This window comes from Diospyros lotus, chromosome 1 (genome assembly GCF_014633365.1).
Source record: "Diospyros lotus cultivar Yz01 chromosome 1, ASM1463336v1, whole genome shotgun sequence".
Taxonomy (NCBI): domain Eukaryota; kingdom Viridiplantae; phylum Streptophyta; class Magnoliopsida; order Ericales; family Ebenaceae; genus Diospyros; species Diospyros lotus.
The window spans coordinates 38,619,345-38,638,338 of record NC_068338.1 but is presented as its reverse complement, the minus strand read 5'-3'; the positions used below and the strand labels follow the sequence as shown (position 1 = coordinate 38,638,338).

The 18,994-nt window shown below is 36.6% G+C and overlaps 3 protein-coding genes and 1 non-coding gene across 8 annotated transcripts; 2 read left to right on the top strand and 2 right to left on the bottom strand.

Annotated features, from left to right (window-relative positions):
- Positions 1-233: 233 nt before the first annotated feature.
- Positions 234-306, bottom strand: TRNAR-ACG (transfer RNA arginine (anticodon ACG)). Its single transcript has one exon. It is a non-coding gene; the product is annotated as a tRNA-Arg (tRNA).
- Positions 307-1,735: 1,429 nt separating this feature from the next.
- Positions 1,736-5,992, top strand: LOC127809570 (U-box domain-containing protein 44-like). The gene is made up of 3 exons (XM_052348450.1): positions 1,736-3,238; positions 3,327-3,627; positions 4,328-5,992. Exons 1-3 carry the CDS (start codon positions 2,480-2,482, stop codon positions 5,779-5,781), a joined length of 2,514 nt encoding a protein of 837 aa, XP_052204410.1. The 5' UTR covers positions 1,736-2,479; the 3' UTR covers positions 5,782-5,992.
- Positions 5,993-6,507: 515 nt separating this feature from the next.
- Positions 6,508-7,936, bottom strand: LOC127809576 (steroid 5-alpha-reductase DET2). Of its 4 annotated transcripts, none has more exons than XM_052348481.1 (2): positions 7,049-7,936; positions 6,508-6,858 (listed from the first exon to the last, which is right to left on the bottom strand). In XM_052348481.1, exon 1 carries the CDS (start codon positions 7,851-7,853, stop codon positions 7,071-7,073), a length of 783 nt encoding a protein of 260 aa, XP_052204441.1. In that variant the 5' UTR covers positions 7,854-7,936; the 3' UTR covers positions 6,508-6,858; positions 7,049-7,070. The 4 variants fall into 4 exon arrangements, with proteins under 4 accessions (XP_052204441.1, XP_052204447.1, XP_052204425.1 ...); XM_052348487.1 differs by having other exon boundaries at positions 6,508-6,823; XM_052348465.1 differs by having other exon boundaries at positions 7,054-7,936.
- A 1,781-nt stretch (positions 7,937-9,717) lies between these two features.
- Positions 9,718-18,783, top strand: LOC127794982 (uncharacterized). Of its 2 annotated transcripts, XR_008021727.1 has the most exons (10): positions 9,718-10,207; positions 10,331-10,414; positions 11,712-11,821; positions 11,963-12,013; positions 12,438-12,581; positions 12,680-12,769; positions 13,343-13,449; positions 13,702-13,746; positions 16,245-16,329; positions 18,551-18,567. XR_008021727.1 is itself a non-coding variant. In XM_052326347.1 (9 exons), exons 1-9 carry the CDS (start codon positions 10,096-10,098, stop codon positions 18,647-18,649), a joined length of 882 nt encoding a protein of 293 aa, XP_052182307.1. In that variant the 5' UTR covers positions 9,718-10,095; the 3' UTR covers positions 18,650-18,783. The 2 variants fall into 2 exon arrangements, 1 of the variants encoding a protein (XP_052182307.1); XM_052326347.1 differs by lacking the exon at positions 13,702-13,746 and having other exon boundaries at positions 18,551-18,783.
- Positions 18,784-18,994: the final 211 nt, after the last annotated feature.

The window sequence follows — 18,994 nt, the reverse complement described above, 5'->3', positions numbered from 1 at the left end:
TGTAAATAATTTTAAAATGTATAATGTAATAATATAATTAAAATAATAAAAAATTTAACGTACAAAATATAAACATATATATTTGGCCAATACATAATGTTTAATATATATTTATACATATATAAAACATAACAGTGTGGAAATAATGATTTTTTTTTTTTTTTATAATTGGGTTAAAGACGAAAAGTCACCTCGAAAACTTCCCCCTCCCACAAAACTTGACGATGTAAAAACGACTCCACTGGGGATCGAACCCAGAATCTCTGGTTCCGTAGACCAGCGCCTTATCCATTGGGCCATGGAGTCCTTTTTGCTTTACGGGGATTAAATTATATATTATTAATATTTTCATGGTTGACATAGATCAATTCAACGGCAAGGAAGGCTACCTGGAATGCAGGTAAGGTCGGCAATGCCATTTATTTGATTTTGAAATATCAGTAAGGGTCTCTTTGATTGACCCCTTCTTTTTTTTTTTTTTTTTGAAAAATTGTTATTTTTCACTTAAATTTTAGTTTTTGAGGTATTTGATTGATCAAATTTTTTATGAAAAATATTTTCTTACTTGTGGTCACATAATATAATTTTTTCACTTTTGTTGGAATTAGTTTTCTTACGGATACAATTTTGTATGGAGATGAAAAAATCCACCTAATACATAGTTGGCGTCCCTTCCACACCATCTATTAATAAATAAGAGAAGAGAATGATTGGTCAGATCCAACAATTGGAACAGCCATCAACTATGATGAAAGTATGGGCGGTGATTGGAGTAGACGTAGGTGATGGCCATCAACTGAGGCATAGGGAACGACAAAGGCATGGGCAGTGATTAGAGAAGACAAATGGACGCGTTGCAAAAGAAACATAAAAGATTATAATGCATGGGTGATAATTCCATGGCGCGGTAGGAGGCGACTATGAAATTGCAACTAGAGACTCATTAGCTGATTATTTGATTATTTTATATATTTATATTTGATTTATTTTTTAAATATATGTATATTTAATTATTTTATGTAATTAATTATTAATTTGTGTATTTGATTATTTCTTATTTACATGTGTATATGTAATTAATTTTATGTAAAGTAATGACAATCAAATATCAAAAATTGAAAAGTACAATAATTTATAGGTAAAAAATTAAATCAATCAAATATCTTTAATTAATATTTTTTTTTATAATTTAATTATAGATAATTCAATTATCTAAAAAAATATATTTTTTCCATACTAACTCTATGTTTTTAATGAAACGCACCCTAAAGTCCATTGATTTTATGAGTTAGGAATGTGTCCACTCAATTCATTAATAAAAATCAGCAAATAAACTAATTCTGGGACATTCAATTTGGAGACAAAGCACAGATATTACACAATATAAGTGTAATTTATTTGTTACAATAAATGCAAAACATACCAAAAAGGATAGAATTCAAAATAATTTTATGACTGTAAATTAACAAGCACATCTCATAATGTCGTGACTTTAAATTACTTTTTCAATGTTGTTAACAAATGCCTGTTAACTTTCCATAGATCTCTAAAATGTTTTTATCATTTATTTTAATACATTTAAAAAATATATAAAAATTTATTATAGTTGGTGACAAACTAATTGCCTACCGTCACTATCTAACTCATTATTTATTATTATTTTGCCCAAATAAATTAATAAAATGTGAAATATAACAGTTTAGCCCACACGGTCCTTGCACTGGAAGGCGACTAGCTCCATCTCCGTTCTAAGCGGAGGAAATCCGCAAGCTACTGTAAATGGATTTTGAAAGGTAAAACAAGAACAGAGAGAGAGAGAGAGATTTTGAAAGGTAAAACAAGAACAGAGAGAGAGAGAGAGAGAGTGCGTTGACTTCGTCTTCCATCTTCTGCGTTCCACGCGTTTGTTTCAATGGAAGTCGGGGACGAGGGAGAAAAGACGACGTCGTTCTTTTACCAGTCAGAGTTCTGGAGAAACAGAGAGAGAAGACCGAGCTTGACATCTCAGAGATGCCTTCCTTCGCTACCTTCCAAACCGCTACCCTACGTTTTCCCTCTCTCTACATATTTTCAGATTGCATCACTTCCAGTCGTCTCCTTCGATTTCATAGAAGAAGCACAAAACCCTAAAATATCTCTCTCTCTTTATATATATATGTATATTTGTATATTTCTCTCTGCCTTTGAACTTGTACTAGTTGTTTGAAACGAAGAATTGGTTTGGAAAAACCTAGTCTCCGTCGCCTTGATCTGTCTTCTGTCTTGTCTTAATCTTCTCTTCTTCATTCTCATTCTTTGACGTACCTATCCCTGTGAGTCTGTTTCTCTCTTATACCTTGTATTTTACGTTCTGCAGAGGGCCAAGAAGAGTATTCATTCTCACACACACGCACACATATATAAGAAACACAGTTCGATTTATCAAAGAGAACTCTCTCTCTCCCTCTCTCTCTCTCTCTCTCTGTCTTTGTGCTCGAACATGGAAAATAGAACATTTTCGGAGGAGGTTTCCGAGGCGACAACGTCTGCGGAACAATTTGCTTCTCTAGAAAAAGACTGGGAAACGGAGAGCGAGGTGTTCCTCGAATTCTCTGTTTTTGTCGAGAAATTGGATCAAATTATCACTGAAATCAAGCAGAACAAGGCCATGAGCAAGCCGCAGATTCGAAAAGCAGTTGAATCACTCGAAGAGAAGCTGGGGCGAGCCAAGGCCTTGACTCGAAGCGCCAATTGCGGAGCGCAATTGAAGAAGCAGATCGAAGGCCTGACTCACGATTTGGGAAGGTCATTAGGGCTTGTGCTCTTCGCCAGTCACGACGTTTCGATGGAAAACAGAGAAAACATTGAGGCACTGCGGAAAGAAATGATGAGTGTGAGGTTCGATTCGAGCTTGGAATCGGAGTCGGTGAACGATTTTGGAACAGAAGAAACAGGGGAAACAGAGCAAACAGGGGAAGAAGCAAGAAGTGAGATAGAGGAAGAGATTTTGGAAGTTGAAACTACTCTCAACCTTGAAGATGTTGTTTTGCAGCTGAAATATGGAAGTGATGATGAATTCAGATCAGCAATTTTGGCGTTAAATATGGCATTTCGGGATGGTTCGATCACCAATGAGTGGATTAGTGATGAAGGCGTGATCCCAATTCTGTTTAACCGGCTGGGTTCAAGTAAGCCTATTAATCGGTTGACTATAATTCAGATACTCAGAATTCTAGCAGCAGTGAATGCTGAAAACATGGTATATGTGATGGAAATTGTATTGATTTGTTGAGCTTGGTATAAATATAATCGTTTTTGTGTATTTTACATAGTAACATAATTGGCAGGACAAGATGGCAGACGTAGGATGTTTATCGACATTGGTAAAATCTTTGGCACGGGATGAGAAGGAGCGGAGGGAGGCTGTTGGGCTGCTGTTGAGTCTCTCGGATGTTCCTACAGTTCGAAGAAGGATTGGGAGGATTCAAGGGTGTATACTTATGTTGGTTGCCATCTTAAATGGGGATGATCCTGCTGCTTCGCAGGATGCAGGCAAGTTGTTGAATGCTTTGTCAAGCAACACACAGAATGCTCTTCATATGGCAGAGGCTGGTTACTTCAAGCCTATAATTCAGTACCTTAAGGAAGGTAATTCCAGAGGACTTATTTCATTTGTCCACCACATATTACGTTGCTTGTTTGAGCATTAAGTCAAATCAGTATGAATGTAGTTTGGATATTGCTGGCTTAAAGATTTTGAGGTGCTTCTTTAGATTACAATCAATGGTATCTGGGCTTTAATGAAATTTGTTAGCGTAATGATCTTTTATCAGTGAATATAAGCTACTAAGGTGTGTGTTTTACCAAATCATGATATTAATCGACCATAAAACATATGATTGCAAAGTAATGTTTGCTTGATGGAGTTCGGTAATCTATGGAGATGCACGTAGAAGTAATCATGTGAATGTTTTTCTAGTGACATGTCTATAACCAAATCGAGCATAAGAATTCCAATGCAATCCCTGCTTTCTTTGTATAGTCGTCCAGTGTCAATCTCGATTAGATATTAGAATTATATGATAGTTGATTCCATGAAATGAAGTCGTTGTAGTGTTTTACTTCCTTTGTTGCATAATTCTATCAGACGGGTGAAGTTTATAAATTCTGTAAACAAGATCCTTTTTGCTCTTATACGACCTTAAACAGATGTTTGAACGTATTATTTAATGGGTACTCAGTCAACAAAGCTTTTTTAAAATCCTATTTCAGGTTCTGTTTGCTCTTAACTGAGCAAATTCCAAGTTCACAAGTCAACAACTAAATATCCCATGCCTTGTTTGTGCAGGTTCAGATATGAGTAAAATACTCATGGCAACTGCACTTTCAAAAATGGAGCTTACTGATCAAAGTAAAGCTTCTCTTGGAGAAGGTGGGGCAATTGAACCACTTGTGAAAATGTTTAATTGTGGGAAGCTTGAAGCAAAATTATCGTCTCTAAACGCATTGCAGAATTTATCCAGTTTGAAAGAAAACATCCTACGTTTGATCAGCACGGGCATTGTATCATCTCTGCTTCAGCTGCTCTTCTCTGTGACGTCCGTCCTGATGACTCTCAGGGAACCGGCGGCAGCCATTCTTGCAAAGATTGCTCAGTCTGAATCTATTCTTGTCAACCAAAATGTTGCACAACAGATGCTCTCACTTCTAAACCTTTCCAGTCCAGTAATTCAGCATCACCTCTTACAAGCACTGAACAGCATTGCATCCCATCATGGTGCATCCAAAATTAGGAGGAAAATGAAGGAAAATGCTGCAATTCAGCTCCTCCTGCCCTTTCTGACTGAAACTAACTCCAAGACCAGGACTGGTGCTTTGGAATTAATATACACCCTATCTAAAGATTCACCAGTCGAGCTAACAGAGCAGCTAGGAGAAACCCATCTCAATATTATTATAAATGTTATATCATCAGCGGTAGCTGAGAGTGAAAGGGCTGCTGCCGTTGGCATACTAAGTAGCCTTCCAGTCAGCAATAAGAAAGCAACAGATATACTCAAGAGAGCAAACGTACTGCCCACTCTGTTCTCGATAATGAATTCAGGCCCAATGACTTCAACACAGACAAGCTGCTCGCTAGCTGAGAGCATTGCAGGTTTGCTTATTCGCATCACAGTTCCATCCGATAAGAAGCTACAACAATTTTCTGTTGAACAAGGGGCAATACCATTTCTTGTCAGATGTCTTTCAAACGGTTCGCCAGTCACTAAATGTAGAGCTGCAACCTCACTAGCTCAACTATCACAAAATTCATTATCCCTCAAGAAGTCCAGAAAATCAAGTTGGTTCTGTGTATCTCCTCCTGCAGATTCGTTTTGTGAAGTTCATGATGCTTACTGTTCCGTCCAGAGCACATTTTGTTTGATCAAGGCTGGTGCTGTTTCTCCGTTGATTCAAATTTTGGAAGGTAATGATACGGAAGCAGATGAAGCTGTTCTCAGTGCTCTTGCCACTCTTCTACAAGACGAAATTTGGGAAAGTGGGAGCAATTGCATAGCCCAAGTGTCAGGTGTTAATGCCTTGATAAAAGTACTGGGACGAGGGACCATCAAGTCTCAGGAGAAAGCACTATGGATCTTGGAAAGAATTTTCAGATCTGAGGATCATAAAGAACAATATGGGAAATCTGCTGAGGCAGTGCTTATTGATCTAGCACAAAATGGTGATCTGAAACTAAAATCAAGTTGTGCCAAGTTATTAGCCCAATTCGAGCTCTTGCAACATCAATCAAGCTATTTTTGATGTTCTACATCAACTAGGCAGGTGTTCTCTTATAATTTCATTCTGTCCTCTGTATTTATAGTTTATGCCTCCAATTTTCTTTAAATTAAATAGGATGGTGAGGAGTTTGAGCACCAGGAATCCAAAAAATTCTGATGTAAATAGAAAAATCAATGGAAAATGCACATAAGATGATTCAACTGCAAAAATAAGATACAAGTATTTCCTTGAACATTTGAATTTTCTGTATAGATATTTAATTCTGATGCCCCTCAAAACTTATTCTCTTCATATCAATATTGTCTTCCTGGCTATCAGTATCAAATTCAAGCACACGACACTGTCCCTGTACCATCATATAATATAGTTGTTTTTGCTTAGAAACACTGCTGATGTATCAGTTCTGCTTGTGAGATGCTTGCCAGTTTGTTCTTAATAGAGACAGGGTTAAGTTTCACGAAGACAAATTGGGCTCGCATAATTGCATTGCGATGAGAGACCATTGAATTTGTGTTTGTTCCCAAAATCTTAAAAATGAACACGTGAAAATATCGTTGCTAGCTTGTTCTTTTGAGAGGGCAAGCTTGTTCGGAAAGACAAATTTAGCTTGCATTGCAGCATGTCAACATTAGTTCGTATGATCCTGCTGATGTGTAGATTGCATTACACTTCCGGCATCATCAGGTGATGGTGAGCTGCTTTTTAGAGGGTACCATGAATACTATCTTTCCTAGAACTGCATCATAGTTGCTTGAATGCCATGTGTTGAGACTAAAAATAACAACATAAAAGATGAAACTCTCACTCACTCAAACAGCTTGAGCTTTCAGATGACACAGCTGGCAATAGACCCCAAATAATGCATTTAATACAATCCAACATTAGGAGACTCTTGGTCATCAGCCATCAAATAACTGACTGAATTTCCAACAGAAGAAATAATGTGAAGAACCTTTATAGGATCTGAAACTCCGAACTTGCTTTCTTGCTGAAGTCAGGCCACCATTATCAATAACATTCCCATACAGAGCATGTTCCATTTACTTCCATGGCAGAGAATCATCTGAATCAGATTGCACCAAACCAAGAAAACAGATCCTTAACAAAGACGATATCAACAAGTAGAAAGTTAGAAAAAAAGGAGGAGGAAGAAGTCTAGAAATGAGCTCATGGTGCTAACTTGGAAAGCTGTAACAAGACAAGAATCATTCCATTGTGCTATGAGTGGATTACAATAAGGTTAATAGTTGTGCCATTCATTCATAAGCAAATTGAGAAGAGCGCTGACCAGACCTCGTCAATGCTCTCAGTCAGTACACGAATGGAACAACGGCTTTTCTTCCTCTGGGATAGTCCTCCGCAAACTTGTCCAAGTACCACTTGTGATGGGCCTGAGCCCTAGGCACCAGGTTGGAACAGGTGTAGAGGAAAAACCCAAGACCAGCCCAAGACCAAGTCATCACGGTCCAGCCCAACCACTCCACAACTTCCCCGAAATAGTTGGGACAGCTCACGAGCTCAAACCACCCTCCCCTCGGTATCTGATACCCTCCCCCACCCTCGCCTTTCCCTTTCAGAGCCACCAGAGCTATATCCGATCTCACATTCACCGCCATACCGCTCAAGAAAAGCGCCAGCCCGCCTGAAAACCGCACCCAGAACCACCGATCGTTCTCGTAGCTGGCGTAGTGGGAGACCCATCTGGCCTGGACGTAGGAGTTCCAGAGGTTGAAGACGAAGGCCATCAGGGCCACGGTCACCGGGAACCCGTTGCAGGGGCGGCGAAGGCGGAGCGGGTAGATGCACGTGCGGTGGAGGTAGTGGAGGAGGAAAGGGGAGATGAGGATCAGGGCTTGGGGGTTGGAGCGGTGGCGGCCCATGGGGAAGAGGAGGAGGGTGAGCCAGAGCGTGGGGCTCTCCATGAAGAACCAGGCGAGAGGCGGCGACATGGCGGGTCCCCACCCTGGACGGTGGTGCTTGCCGTAGGGGGCTTGGAGGAAGCGGAGGGAGAGGGCGGTGGGAGGGCCGGCGAGGAGGAGAGACAGCAGGCTGTAGCGGAAGAGACCCTCATCCCATCCCAATCCCGATCCCATTTTACCACCGACTGTAATGCCACTTCCAAATTATTTTAGGGGTTCGTTTCAACCTGTGATGCCAGGGCCTGTCGACTGTTAGAGTGATTTTGACTTTTTAAATGGGGATAAATTATTGGTCGCTCTTGTCTTTTGAAATTAATATAGATTTTTAATTACGTTTTATAATTGTTAATTATTTTTTTTATAAATTCTTAAAATACTTTTCTCCTCTTTTCAATGTAATTATAGAAAAATAAAAAAAATTATAATAAGTGAAATACGGTCAAATATATATTTTAATTTTTATATTTATATAATTTTTTATTATTTTAATTACATTCATGCAATTTTAAATTAATTATATTCTTAAATTTTGTATTATTTTAATTATATTTTTGAATTAAGTAATTTGAAATTAATTATATATCTCAATAAATTTATTAAGTGAATAAATTAAGCACAGGTATTGGGAGTAACTGAAATAACAAAAAATTTAATAATATAAATTAACTTAAAATAGATAATTTAGAGATGGCACAATTAAAATAACAAAAAAATTAAATATCTAAATTAAAAAAATGTGTACAAATACAAAAAAGTTAAATATATATTTTTCCAAGTGAATCATTAACTCCATTTCTATATTTGATTCAAAACTCAAAACTTGGGTTAAATTTTAAAAGATAGGGGTAATAAGTGTATTTTAGACAAATTTCAAAGTCCAAATTTATATAAAATCATGTCAGGATTTTTATTATAAATTAAGAGATTATGATAGTAAATTTCTTATAACAAAAAATTAGGATAAAACATACTACTGGGTAACTAACTAAAATCTTCTTGAAAACATAAAATTTATCTGATACATGAAACATCCTGATCCTATCAATTACTTTTGCTGTCTAAACTTTCTTGCAAATTCCCACTTCCATTTTAGTTATTGAGGGTTTCTTTTTTTTTTTTTTCTTTTTTTGGTAAGAAAAATTGGTTTATTTTCAATTAAGTTAAATTTAATTTTAATTAACTCATTACTAGACGAGGTGCATCTCAATTATTTATGAAAAATTTGATAAAAAATAAAATTCAAAAAGTATTTGAGCAAAAGGGTTAAAATATAAAAAAGTGCAGAGGAAATTTATCTTAATTATAAATTACAAATAATATTGCATTAAGCCCAGAATCAGATGGATGTGACAACTAACAAAATTACATTAAAAATTTGTAATAAATTGCCATAATATTTTAGTTTGGTAATAAGACACATGTCTTAAATTAAAAATCTTGTTCCAATTTTGAATTTTATTATATGTAAAAAATTAATTTCATGTCTTTATTCTTTATCATTTATAATTTAATAATTTATTAAATTATAATTATTGTGATTTATTTAGAATAGAAACCCTCGTTTAACAAATATTTTAAGCCAACCCATATAAAAGCCTTCAAATTTAATTTGATTTAGGGGAAAATACTAATTATACTGGACTACAACTTGAACTACATAATATAATTAAAATAATAATTTTTTTTTATCTAAGATGGTGAGATAACATAAAATACATAATTAAAATATCTTTTACTTAAAATGATGAAATATAAAAATATTTTAATTATACGTATTTGTGGTCTAAGCAGGGCCGGAAGGGCCCAAACCTCCCTCTTGTAAGGGCCCACTGCCCAAGCCCAGCCGTCCACCCCCTCCCCTTCTGCAAAGCTTCGCCCTGCCCTTCTTCATCTCTCGCTTTCGCTGCCTCTCTTGCTCCGTCCGTCACTCTTGGCCTCGCGTTCGCCCTAGCTCTCGCCCTCGCCCTCGTCGTCGGTGGCTCGCCCTCGCTCCGCCTCTCGCTGCTCCGTCGGACCTTCGCTCGCTGCTCCGTCGGACCTTCGCTCGCTGCCTCTCTCCTCTCGCTGCTCCGTCGCCGGTCGCCCTTCGCTATCTCGCTGCTCGCCGCTCGCCGCTCGGTCGCCCTCGCCGGCTCTCTCAGGTACGGCACTGGGTCTAAGCTGGAATGCTTCATATACAAGTAGGACCACGTTGGTGCTTAGAGTAGGTCCACGTTGGCATAAGCAGCTGAGAGAGTCCGACCCGACCCGGGCTCATTGCCATTCATACCAAGTCGTTGGCTGGCTGGACGTCGCTTTTTCTCGCCAAAACCTAAAACCCCAGCCCCTTTGTTCCTCTCTCTCTCTCTCTCTCTCCGCATTTTTTACATATAATAGCAGAAGAGCTGAGGTAGGGTTTGGTGAATTGGCCAAAGAGATGTTGCGAAGGAACGTACGGCTGAGAAGAGAGTACCTTTACAGGAAGAGCCTGGAAGGGAAAGAGCGCCTGCTGTACGAGAAGAAGCGCAAAATTAAAGAAGCCCTTGAAGGTACCTATTTCCCATCTCTTTTTGTTCTATCTGATATTCAAATTAGAAGATTCATCGGTCCGGATTTTGTCTCTCTTCTGATGGAACTTCTTCGCTCTCTTTCTGTAATTTGTCTACTTACAGAAGGAAAACCAATCCCTACTGAGCTCAGAAACGAAGAGGCCACCCTCCGCCAAGAGATCGACCTCGAGGACGAAAATACTGCCAGTATGCATTTCTCTCGTGCATTTATATATATATATATATATATCCGTATCTGTATTTTCATGTGTATATGTCTTTTGAGTTGGATCTATTTTGCTTATCGAGGAAATTAAAGAAAGCATGACAAATCTCAATTGCAGTGGCTAAGTTGCAGCCCCTGTAAAAGAGTCTGAATCTTGATATCCCTCTGTCAAAGATTCAACAAATACAATATATTCAATCAAGAGCGTGGTATATATGAAATGATGAGTGGTACCTGATCTTCACATGTGAGTATCCCTATTAAGAAAATAAGTGAACCAAAAGAAGCACTGTAGCTTCCATGAATGTTTCACATGCCTGACACCTTTTTCAAAAGCCCCATATTATTTATAATTGATTTAAAATGGCCACTGTCTGAACACTTGATGGTCACCTGTCTATTTTAGTATTTCGTCTATCTACTGATTGATGATTCATACATATGAATGAATCTGATGTCTGACATTCATTCAAATGTCTCTTATAATTTCCAATTGATTTAGAGTTGACACTATTTGAACACTTGAAGGACTTCTGTCTATTGAAAGAAGACTTCTATCTATTGCTTAATCTGTACACTGTACATATTATCAGTATAGATGATAGAGTATAGCTTGGAACTAAATGAAACTTATAAAAATTCAAAACTTTTCATTATCATCTATGCAAGTTTTGAAATTTATGTTTACTATCAAATTGGGGCCTCTTTTCATCAAATACTTTTATAGATGATTTAAGCATATGCATCAGACACATATCCTGTACTCATGTCCTTTTCATATTGGGAAACACATGGACAAGGGGGAACAAATAAGTTGATGAAACTTCCCTGAAATGAAAGGTCATGTATGATGTAACATGGATCTAGATGGTATTGTACAACCATGCTTCTGAGGGACAATGATGTGTGGACTGGATGAGAGCTAAAATGATATGTGGACTTTGTTTGGGCTGATTGGTGGGTTTTCGTTTTATTGCTTAATGATCAAATTAATCACATGAACCATGTGTTGCAAACTGAAGACGAATGAACATAAGCTCTATTTTCTATATGTGCTAAAATTTCAATTTGATAAGATCATTTATGTGCATGTATCAGGCCATCTTTTATGGATGCTATGCTGATGTTGGTTTACAGTCAAAATCAAATTTGGACACAGGGGTTCTGATTTATGTCATGATTGATGTGTGTGTATAGATTTGATTTGTTTTCCTCTTTTTTTCATTTCTGTACTTGGTTGAGATTGCCATTAACATCTGGTTTCTTTTCTTAAATTAGTTCCAAGGACTCATATTGATGATGAGTATGCTAATGCATCAGAAAGAGATCCTAAAATTTTGCTAACCACATCCCGCAATCCAAGTGCTCCTCTTACACAGTTTGTAAAGGTCTGCTTATTCTTTGTCAGTCAAAGATTTGGTTTTGTCCATTCTAGACTGGATTTTCTTGGTGGTCTTCTGATTTATGTACTAGGATCTAGTTATTCTTCAACAAGAAATTGTATCAAATCAAACTTTTTTTTTTTTCAGGAACTGAAGTTTGTATTTCCTAATTCACAGCGGATGAATCGTGGTAGTCAGGTGGGTTATTATAGATCTGATTTGATTTTAGCTAGTGTTATGGAAACTGGACTGAACTGGATGGCTGGAAAAAGCTAGCTGGCAAAAAACTGGCCAGTTCAACTGGATTATCATTTCCTTTTTTTTTTGTTTTTTGTAATTTTGCTTCATTTTTTAGATCTAAGTTATATATTAATTGATTAATTATTATGAAATTTGGTTTGACTCTTGACCCTTAACCCTTTCCACTTCCTGGATTGAGATTTGAGACCCCAGTTTTCAGTGCATTGAGTATTGCTTTCCCCTATATTTTGAGAGGATGTAATATTGGCTCAGTGCAGACAAGCTGCTAATGTTCCCTTAATCTTTACCTATTACTTAGTCACAATAACACTTCTGTACTGTGAAACTAGCAAATAAAATGGTAATTTCTCTACATATGCAGGTTATTTCTGAAATTATAGAGACTTGCCGTGCACATGATTTTACAGATGTTGTGTTGATCCATGAGCATCGTGGTGTTCCTGATGGTATAATTATCAGCCATTTACCTTTTGGTCCAACTGCCTATTTTGGATTACTCAACGTGGTATGTAGTGCTACTCTGTTCAGTCCGCAATGCATCTTTGTCTTCCTTTTGTGCCTCTTGGGTTTGATTTTATGTACTGATCTATTGTTTTCCTCTAGGTTACAAGACACGACATTAAGGACAAAAAAGCCATTGGAACTATCCCTGAAGCTTACCCACATTTGATTCTCAACAATTTCTCCACCAAGGTACCTTATTCATGTTTATTAGAACAACAAATCAAACCTTATCCCACTATGTGGGGTTGGGTACTTGATTTCTGGCTTGCTAGTTGCCATGATCATGTTTATTATCTATGAAATATTTGTCATTCATCTCAGAGAGTCAGAGCTTATTACAACTGCATGTGAATTTCAACTGGTAATCCATTATTTAGTTCTGGCTAGTGTTGAATAGGTTGGAGTTTCTACAGTTACTATCGTACATATAACACAATGACACAAGGCATGTAAAGAAAGCAAGTTTCACTGTTTCATATTGTGATGTCAGGAAAAAGAACAGGAAGATTTGTGAGAAGTAATTGGTTGAATTTGTGGAAGTAAAAATGCAGCACCCAATACATCAGGGGGATTCATATGTTTCTTATTTGATTCACAAGAATTCCACTTCTCTTTCTAAATTTTTATTATGTCAATTTTTCGATTCTAACCAACTTATGCTGTAGTTTTTTATTCTAACCTTTTTCTATGCTATGGACTTGATTGTAAATAACTGGCGATTTGTTGGCACTGGATGGTTCTGGATCTGTTGATTGATGATAGCTGGGCGAAAGGACAGCAAACATTCTAAAGCATTTATTTCCAGTGCCAAAACCTGATACAAAGCGTATTATCACTCTTGCCAATCAGTCTGACTATATTTCTTTCAGGTTGGTTATCTTCAGCTCACCTCACAGATGCTTCTGTTCAATGATCAGTTGCCATGAAAATGCAATTTATGGGAAAATAAACATGGATGTAGGATTTTGTTATTTCACTAATATTGTCTCCTTGAATCTCCGATCTGAGTGACTGCATTGCTAGCTACATCTATTTGTTCTCATCATTTAATGTGCTACTTCTGTTCATGAGAAGTACATAAAAATTAATTTGGATGTATTTTCCAATGCGTTTCTTTTTAGGTCCCGATGGCCTGTTTGAGAATAAGTTACAGAAAATGAGTTGAGGTAAGGTGGGTTGGATTACATAAAATTGTTCAATAACATGAGTTTTAGTTATCAGTAAGACATTATTATAATATATGAATATAATATTATATTCTCATATCATTGTATAATATAATATATTATAGAATAATATTATGTTAATATTAATATGATAATAAATTATTATTATATAATAATATCTGTACTATTATGTTACATTATATTATAATAAAATAGTAATATTATGAACAAAGCATTATTTTAAAATTATAATATTAATAATATCATGAATTAGAATACTTCAACTTACCCTGAACTGAACTCAACCTCATTGAAGTCAAAAGGCTAGTTTGAACCTTTAAACTCAATTCAATTGGGGTGAGTTGAAAATTTTGGTGTTGCACCAAACACCTAAATTATTGAGTTTGGCTTTAAACTCATCCCAAATTGGCTCTGAATTCAAACACAAACACGGCCTTAATCCCCTCAAAGTTGAAATTGCCTTCATAGTTGTCAAAAGGCACACCTATCTCAAGGCTCAGCTAAGGGCACCTTACTCTCAGAGGCATGTGCTTAGGCCCTAAGGCAAGCACCCCTCACTTTGTGGTGCAAGGCGCACACCTTTTGAACAATAGTTCTGAAAGGCGATAGGCACATCGAGACGCAAAGGGTCCTGGAGCCTGAGGCGCAAGGCACACGAGACGTGCCTTTGCGAAACGAGGGGCACCTTTGCAAAAAAAAACTCAAAATCGTGTAAAATCATAAACAATTATCAAATTATCAATAACAACATATGCATACCATTCATGATTCATCATCTTCAAATTCTAAACTAACAACATCAAAGTTGATTCATTCATCGTGTAAATTCTAAACTAGAAACATCATCAAAGTTTCAAACTCAAACTCAAACAAGTACCAATTATCATGCAAAGTTCTAAACAAATACATAAACACTACAAGTCCACAATCAAGAAAATGTTTTCATTTTGAAAAATATTATTTTTTTAAGTCTGAAAGATTAGCGCATTATAAGGAGACATATAAGAAAATGTTTTCATTTTGAAAAGCTATATCTCGGTATTTTGATAGCTAATATTCATTGTTGTTAAAATGAATTTTAATGAATTTTTCAAGAAATAGTAGGTATGTATTTTGGGGTGGTAAAATCGCTAAATTCTGATAATGGCAAGTGGTTTTCGGTGGGCAGTGGGCTGCTTGACAGCTGGTTTAATGAGGCGTGCCTCATGACCCGACGCCTCGCCCTGCAAGGCGCACGCCTCTCGAAAAACGCCTCGCCTCGGCCCAATCAGGGTGTCGAATTGGCGCCGTAAGGCGCCTTGCACCTAGGCGCGCTTTAACATCTATGTTTTGAAGCTATGCTACATATATATATATATATATATTGATGGACATGTTAAAATCTAACTAGAAAAAAGATTAAAAGAAATTTAAGAAAACAATAAAACACTCTGTTAGTTATCTAACATAAAATCTTTAACATTAAAACAAAGTCTCTCAAGTTGCAATAACTATTGAACATAAAACCCTAAACCTTAAAGTGAGAAAGGTGAAAGGATTGAAGGAGATCCAAAGGCAGATTTGACCTTTAAATGTCATTATTAATCTTGTCAGTGCAAACTTGTGGTATTTTTTTTTTTGTTTTTCATTTTTATTTCCAAAAGTTTTAGCTTGACTGTCATTCCAGAGTTTTTGTGTGTGTGTGGTTTTTGGGTCAATATGAAAGCACTATTGCATATATCATTTTTTGGGGTTTTAATTTTGATGAGGATGAGAAATCAGTGTAAATGTAATTTTAACTTTTAAAGATTTGAAACAATGCTTTATGTTGTGATTTACTTGTGATTTGTTATGTTTGCTAATTGTATGTCGTTTTTCTTGTCAGTGTGTGAATTTGTCTCGTGTTGAAACTTGAATTTGAAACAATGCTTTATGTTGATGGTTTAGCCTTCTAGTACTTTTTTCAAATAATATTAGTTGTTATTAACTTGTTATAGTGGTTGAGATCACATTAGTTTTATAGTAAAATAGTATTGATTAATTGTTATTTATGATTTTATAAGTTTGCATTTACGGTATATATTGGAAATAATAATACATAAGTATTTTCTATACGTATTTTTAATAAAAGTGTGCCTTGTGCCTAGGCCCCAAGCACTCTTGTGCCTCAGTGCGCCTTAATCCTTTGACAACTATGGTTGTTTGGAGATATCATTTTTTACACGGGGTTTTTTTGTATGTTCTTCTGTCCTTATTTGGTAGAAGAATGGTGTAACCATTTTGAATAAAAGTTGAGATGGGAGTGTTTGACTGCATCAATTACCATGATTTTTGGTTGGACCATTGTGTATGTCCATTCTTAGTACTTTTCCTGAGAATCATAAGCTCTATTTGGAAGTAATATGTATTTCCTCGTGTGTCTTTTATTCTAGTGGAACTTTATTTTCAGCCATTATTCCATCTTAACTGCATGTTAATATTCTGTTCTAAACATTCAGGCACCATATCTATGAGAAACGTGGAGGTCCTAAATCAATTGAGCTAAAAGAGATTGGCCCTCGATTTGAACTGCGGCTGTATCAGGTAATTGCACCATGCACTTCCAGTCATTTTGCAGGGCACCAGTGTTATATTTTTATTTTGCTTTTTTTTTTGAATGGGTGTGTTGTTATGCTTTTGTTTCTATTATTGTTTGCGGAGGGCTGTTTTCTGGAGCTGATGTTGTTAAGAGAACTATATGCCTTTTGCAGTTGTCACAATATTTCAGTTATTTGCCCCCATCCAACCACCCCCCCCCCCCCCCAAAAAAAAAAAAAAAAAACAAAGCCGCCTGGGGTGCTTTTCCTTGTCTTTTATGATTTTAGGACCTCTCATATTAATCCAGTCCTTTGGTAATAGAGATGATTCTTTTTCTTGTTGCATTTTGTTTTGTTTTTGTCAGAAGGGTGTGACCATTTCATGCAGATAGTATCTCAAAATAGAAACAATGACAACATAATATGCCTTATCCCACTATGTGGAGTCTGCTGCTTTGAATTCTAGCTTTTCATTCATTTCTATATATGGCCTTACCATCTGTAAGGCCCATATAATTAAATATCAAACCCAAGTGTCTTCCACCAAGCTGTTCTTGGTCTTCCTTTTCCTGTTTTACTAAATATTTGTTTTATTCCATCCCAAAGTTGTCAAAGGCTCGACATGCAGCTCCATCTGCCTCGTCACCACTGAGGTGCAGTGCTATGCTTGAGGCACTGCCTAGGCACACGCCTTGAGTTTTTAAGTGTGTTAAAATCCTATTTCTTGTCCATTTGTCATCTTAGATCTTATTTCTTGTTGATTTGATTGCATATTCTTGTATATCAGTGAGAGGGAAGCCTAGTGGTGTAAGTCAGAGATCTGTCAGATCTCCCACTTGCCAGGATCCTTTAGTAGTGATGTTCACTCACTGGAGAACTCTAGTCACGTCTGCCTTCTGCTGCATTTTTCTTTCTTTTGTAATTTAGAATAAACTAATTCTTTACCGAAATTGTTTTTCACCGTGTTCTACTCTTTACTTTTTTTTCTTTCTTCTAATTTCTGTTGCAATTTAGAAGAAATTAATTGCTAAGAAACAAATGTTTCATTGTGTGCTGTACTGATTTTTTTCTCTTCTGATTTCTTTTGCATTTTAAAAGAAACTATTTGTTTTTCTGTAACTGTTTTTGCTGTGTGTTGTGCTGTAACTTCCTTCTTTCTTCTCATTGCAAAAGAAATTAGAAGAAATTAGTTGTTTTCCTGTTATTGTTTTTTGTAATGTGTTTTGCTATAGTTTTTTCTTTCCTCTAATCTCTTTTGCAGTTAGAAGAACCTAATTTCTTTTTCAATTATATTATTTGTTATTATAGGGTTAGTTATTTTTCTTTTATGATTTTTTAAGTTTGCATTTATCTCCTTATAAGCATTTTGAATAAATGTGCACCTCATGTCCCCTGAGGCTTGTGCTTTGCCTTGCACCTTACACCGAGGCCCCAAGCGCTAATTTGTTCCACAGTGCACTTGCTCCCTGGCAACTATGTTATATCCACTGCTCGCAGGAAGTATTTTAAAAGATGGAAGTAAAAACCTTTTTGTTCTATTAAATTTTGTGGGGTATGCCCTTCAAAGTGTGCCTCTGGGTATTGATGTGACATATTTGTCATAAAGTTATGGTACATATATATATATGTATATATTATACTTATTTCGGGACTTGCTTGTAATTCTCAGATTTAATTTTTAAGAGGTTGTAGAACAGATAGCAATTAATATAGATGCTTCCTGTGCAATCTAGGTCTTGTTGCATAATGCGAAGTGTAAGGGACTAGAGCTTATCTTGAACTTTATGAAGTGAGCTTCCTGCCCTGCCAAGAGAATTTCTCTCGTTGGCTTGTGGTGTTTCTTTTGTTTTTCTTCTTTTTTTGGCTAATCTTTTATTTCTTCTGAGAAGATTTTCTTGTCTAAGCCTGAAGCAATTTTCTATGAATATTATGCTTATTTTTTTATGAGTACGCAATGTGCCCCCCCCCCCCCCCCCCCCCACACACACACACGCAACTCAACACTCAACAGAGGGCATGAAATAAGAGGCTGTTTGGTTTTGTGATGGGTAATCACTTTACCATGTTGGATGTTACAACATTTGAGGCTGCCAAAACTTATAACGTTGTTTCCAATTTGCTCCTTTATAACAGATCGTGAATACTCTTTCTATTGTGCTCTCGCATATTGCTTCTTTATTTTAAGCTGGAAGCTACCGGTTTCAAATGTGCTTCTTTTGATGCTGCAGATCAAACTGGGAACAGTGGATCAGAGTGAAGCCCAAACTGAATGGGTCATCAGACCATACATGAACACATCAAAGAAACGAAAGATTCTTGGGGATTGACTTGGTATTACGATTTTTCCATTCTTACCCGATGTGCGATGCAACGAGATTCCGAATGTGCTAGACCAATTAATGTACCCAAATTTTGTTTTATTTTTAGGCAAACCGCCTTTATGAAAAGAATCTTTGCCAGTTGAATGTTTGTGATTGGATCATGAATCCGCAGCACGTACTCTGTTTTCTTAGAATGATTGATGGGGCATGAATAGAACAGTGCATCATTGATAGGCATACAACACTGATTGATTAAAAGGGTGTAGAACCTGACTGCATGCTCGTAAAACTGAATAAACTAGGTTTGTGATGAAAGGCCAACCCAAGGCCGCCTACTGTGAATGCAATATG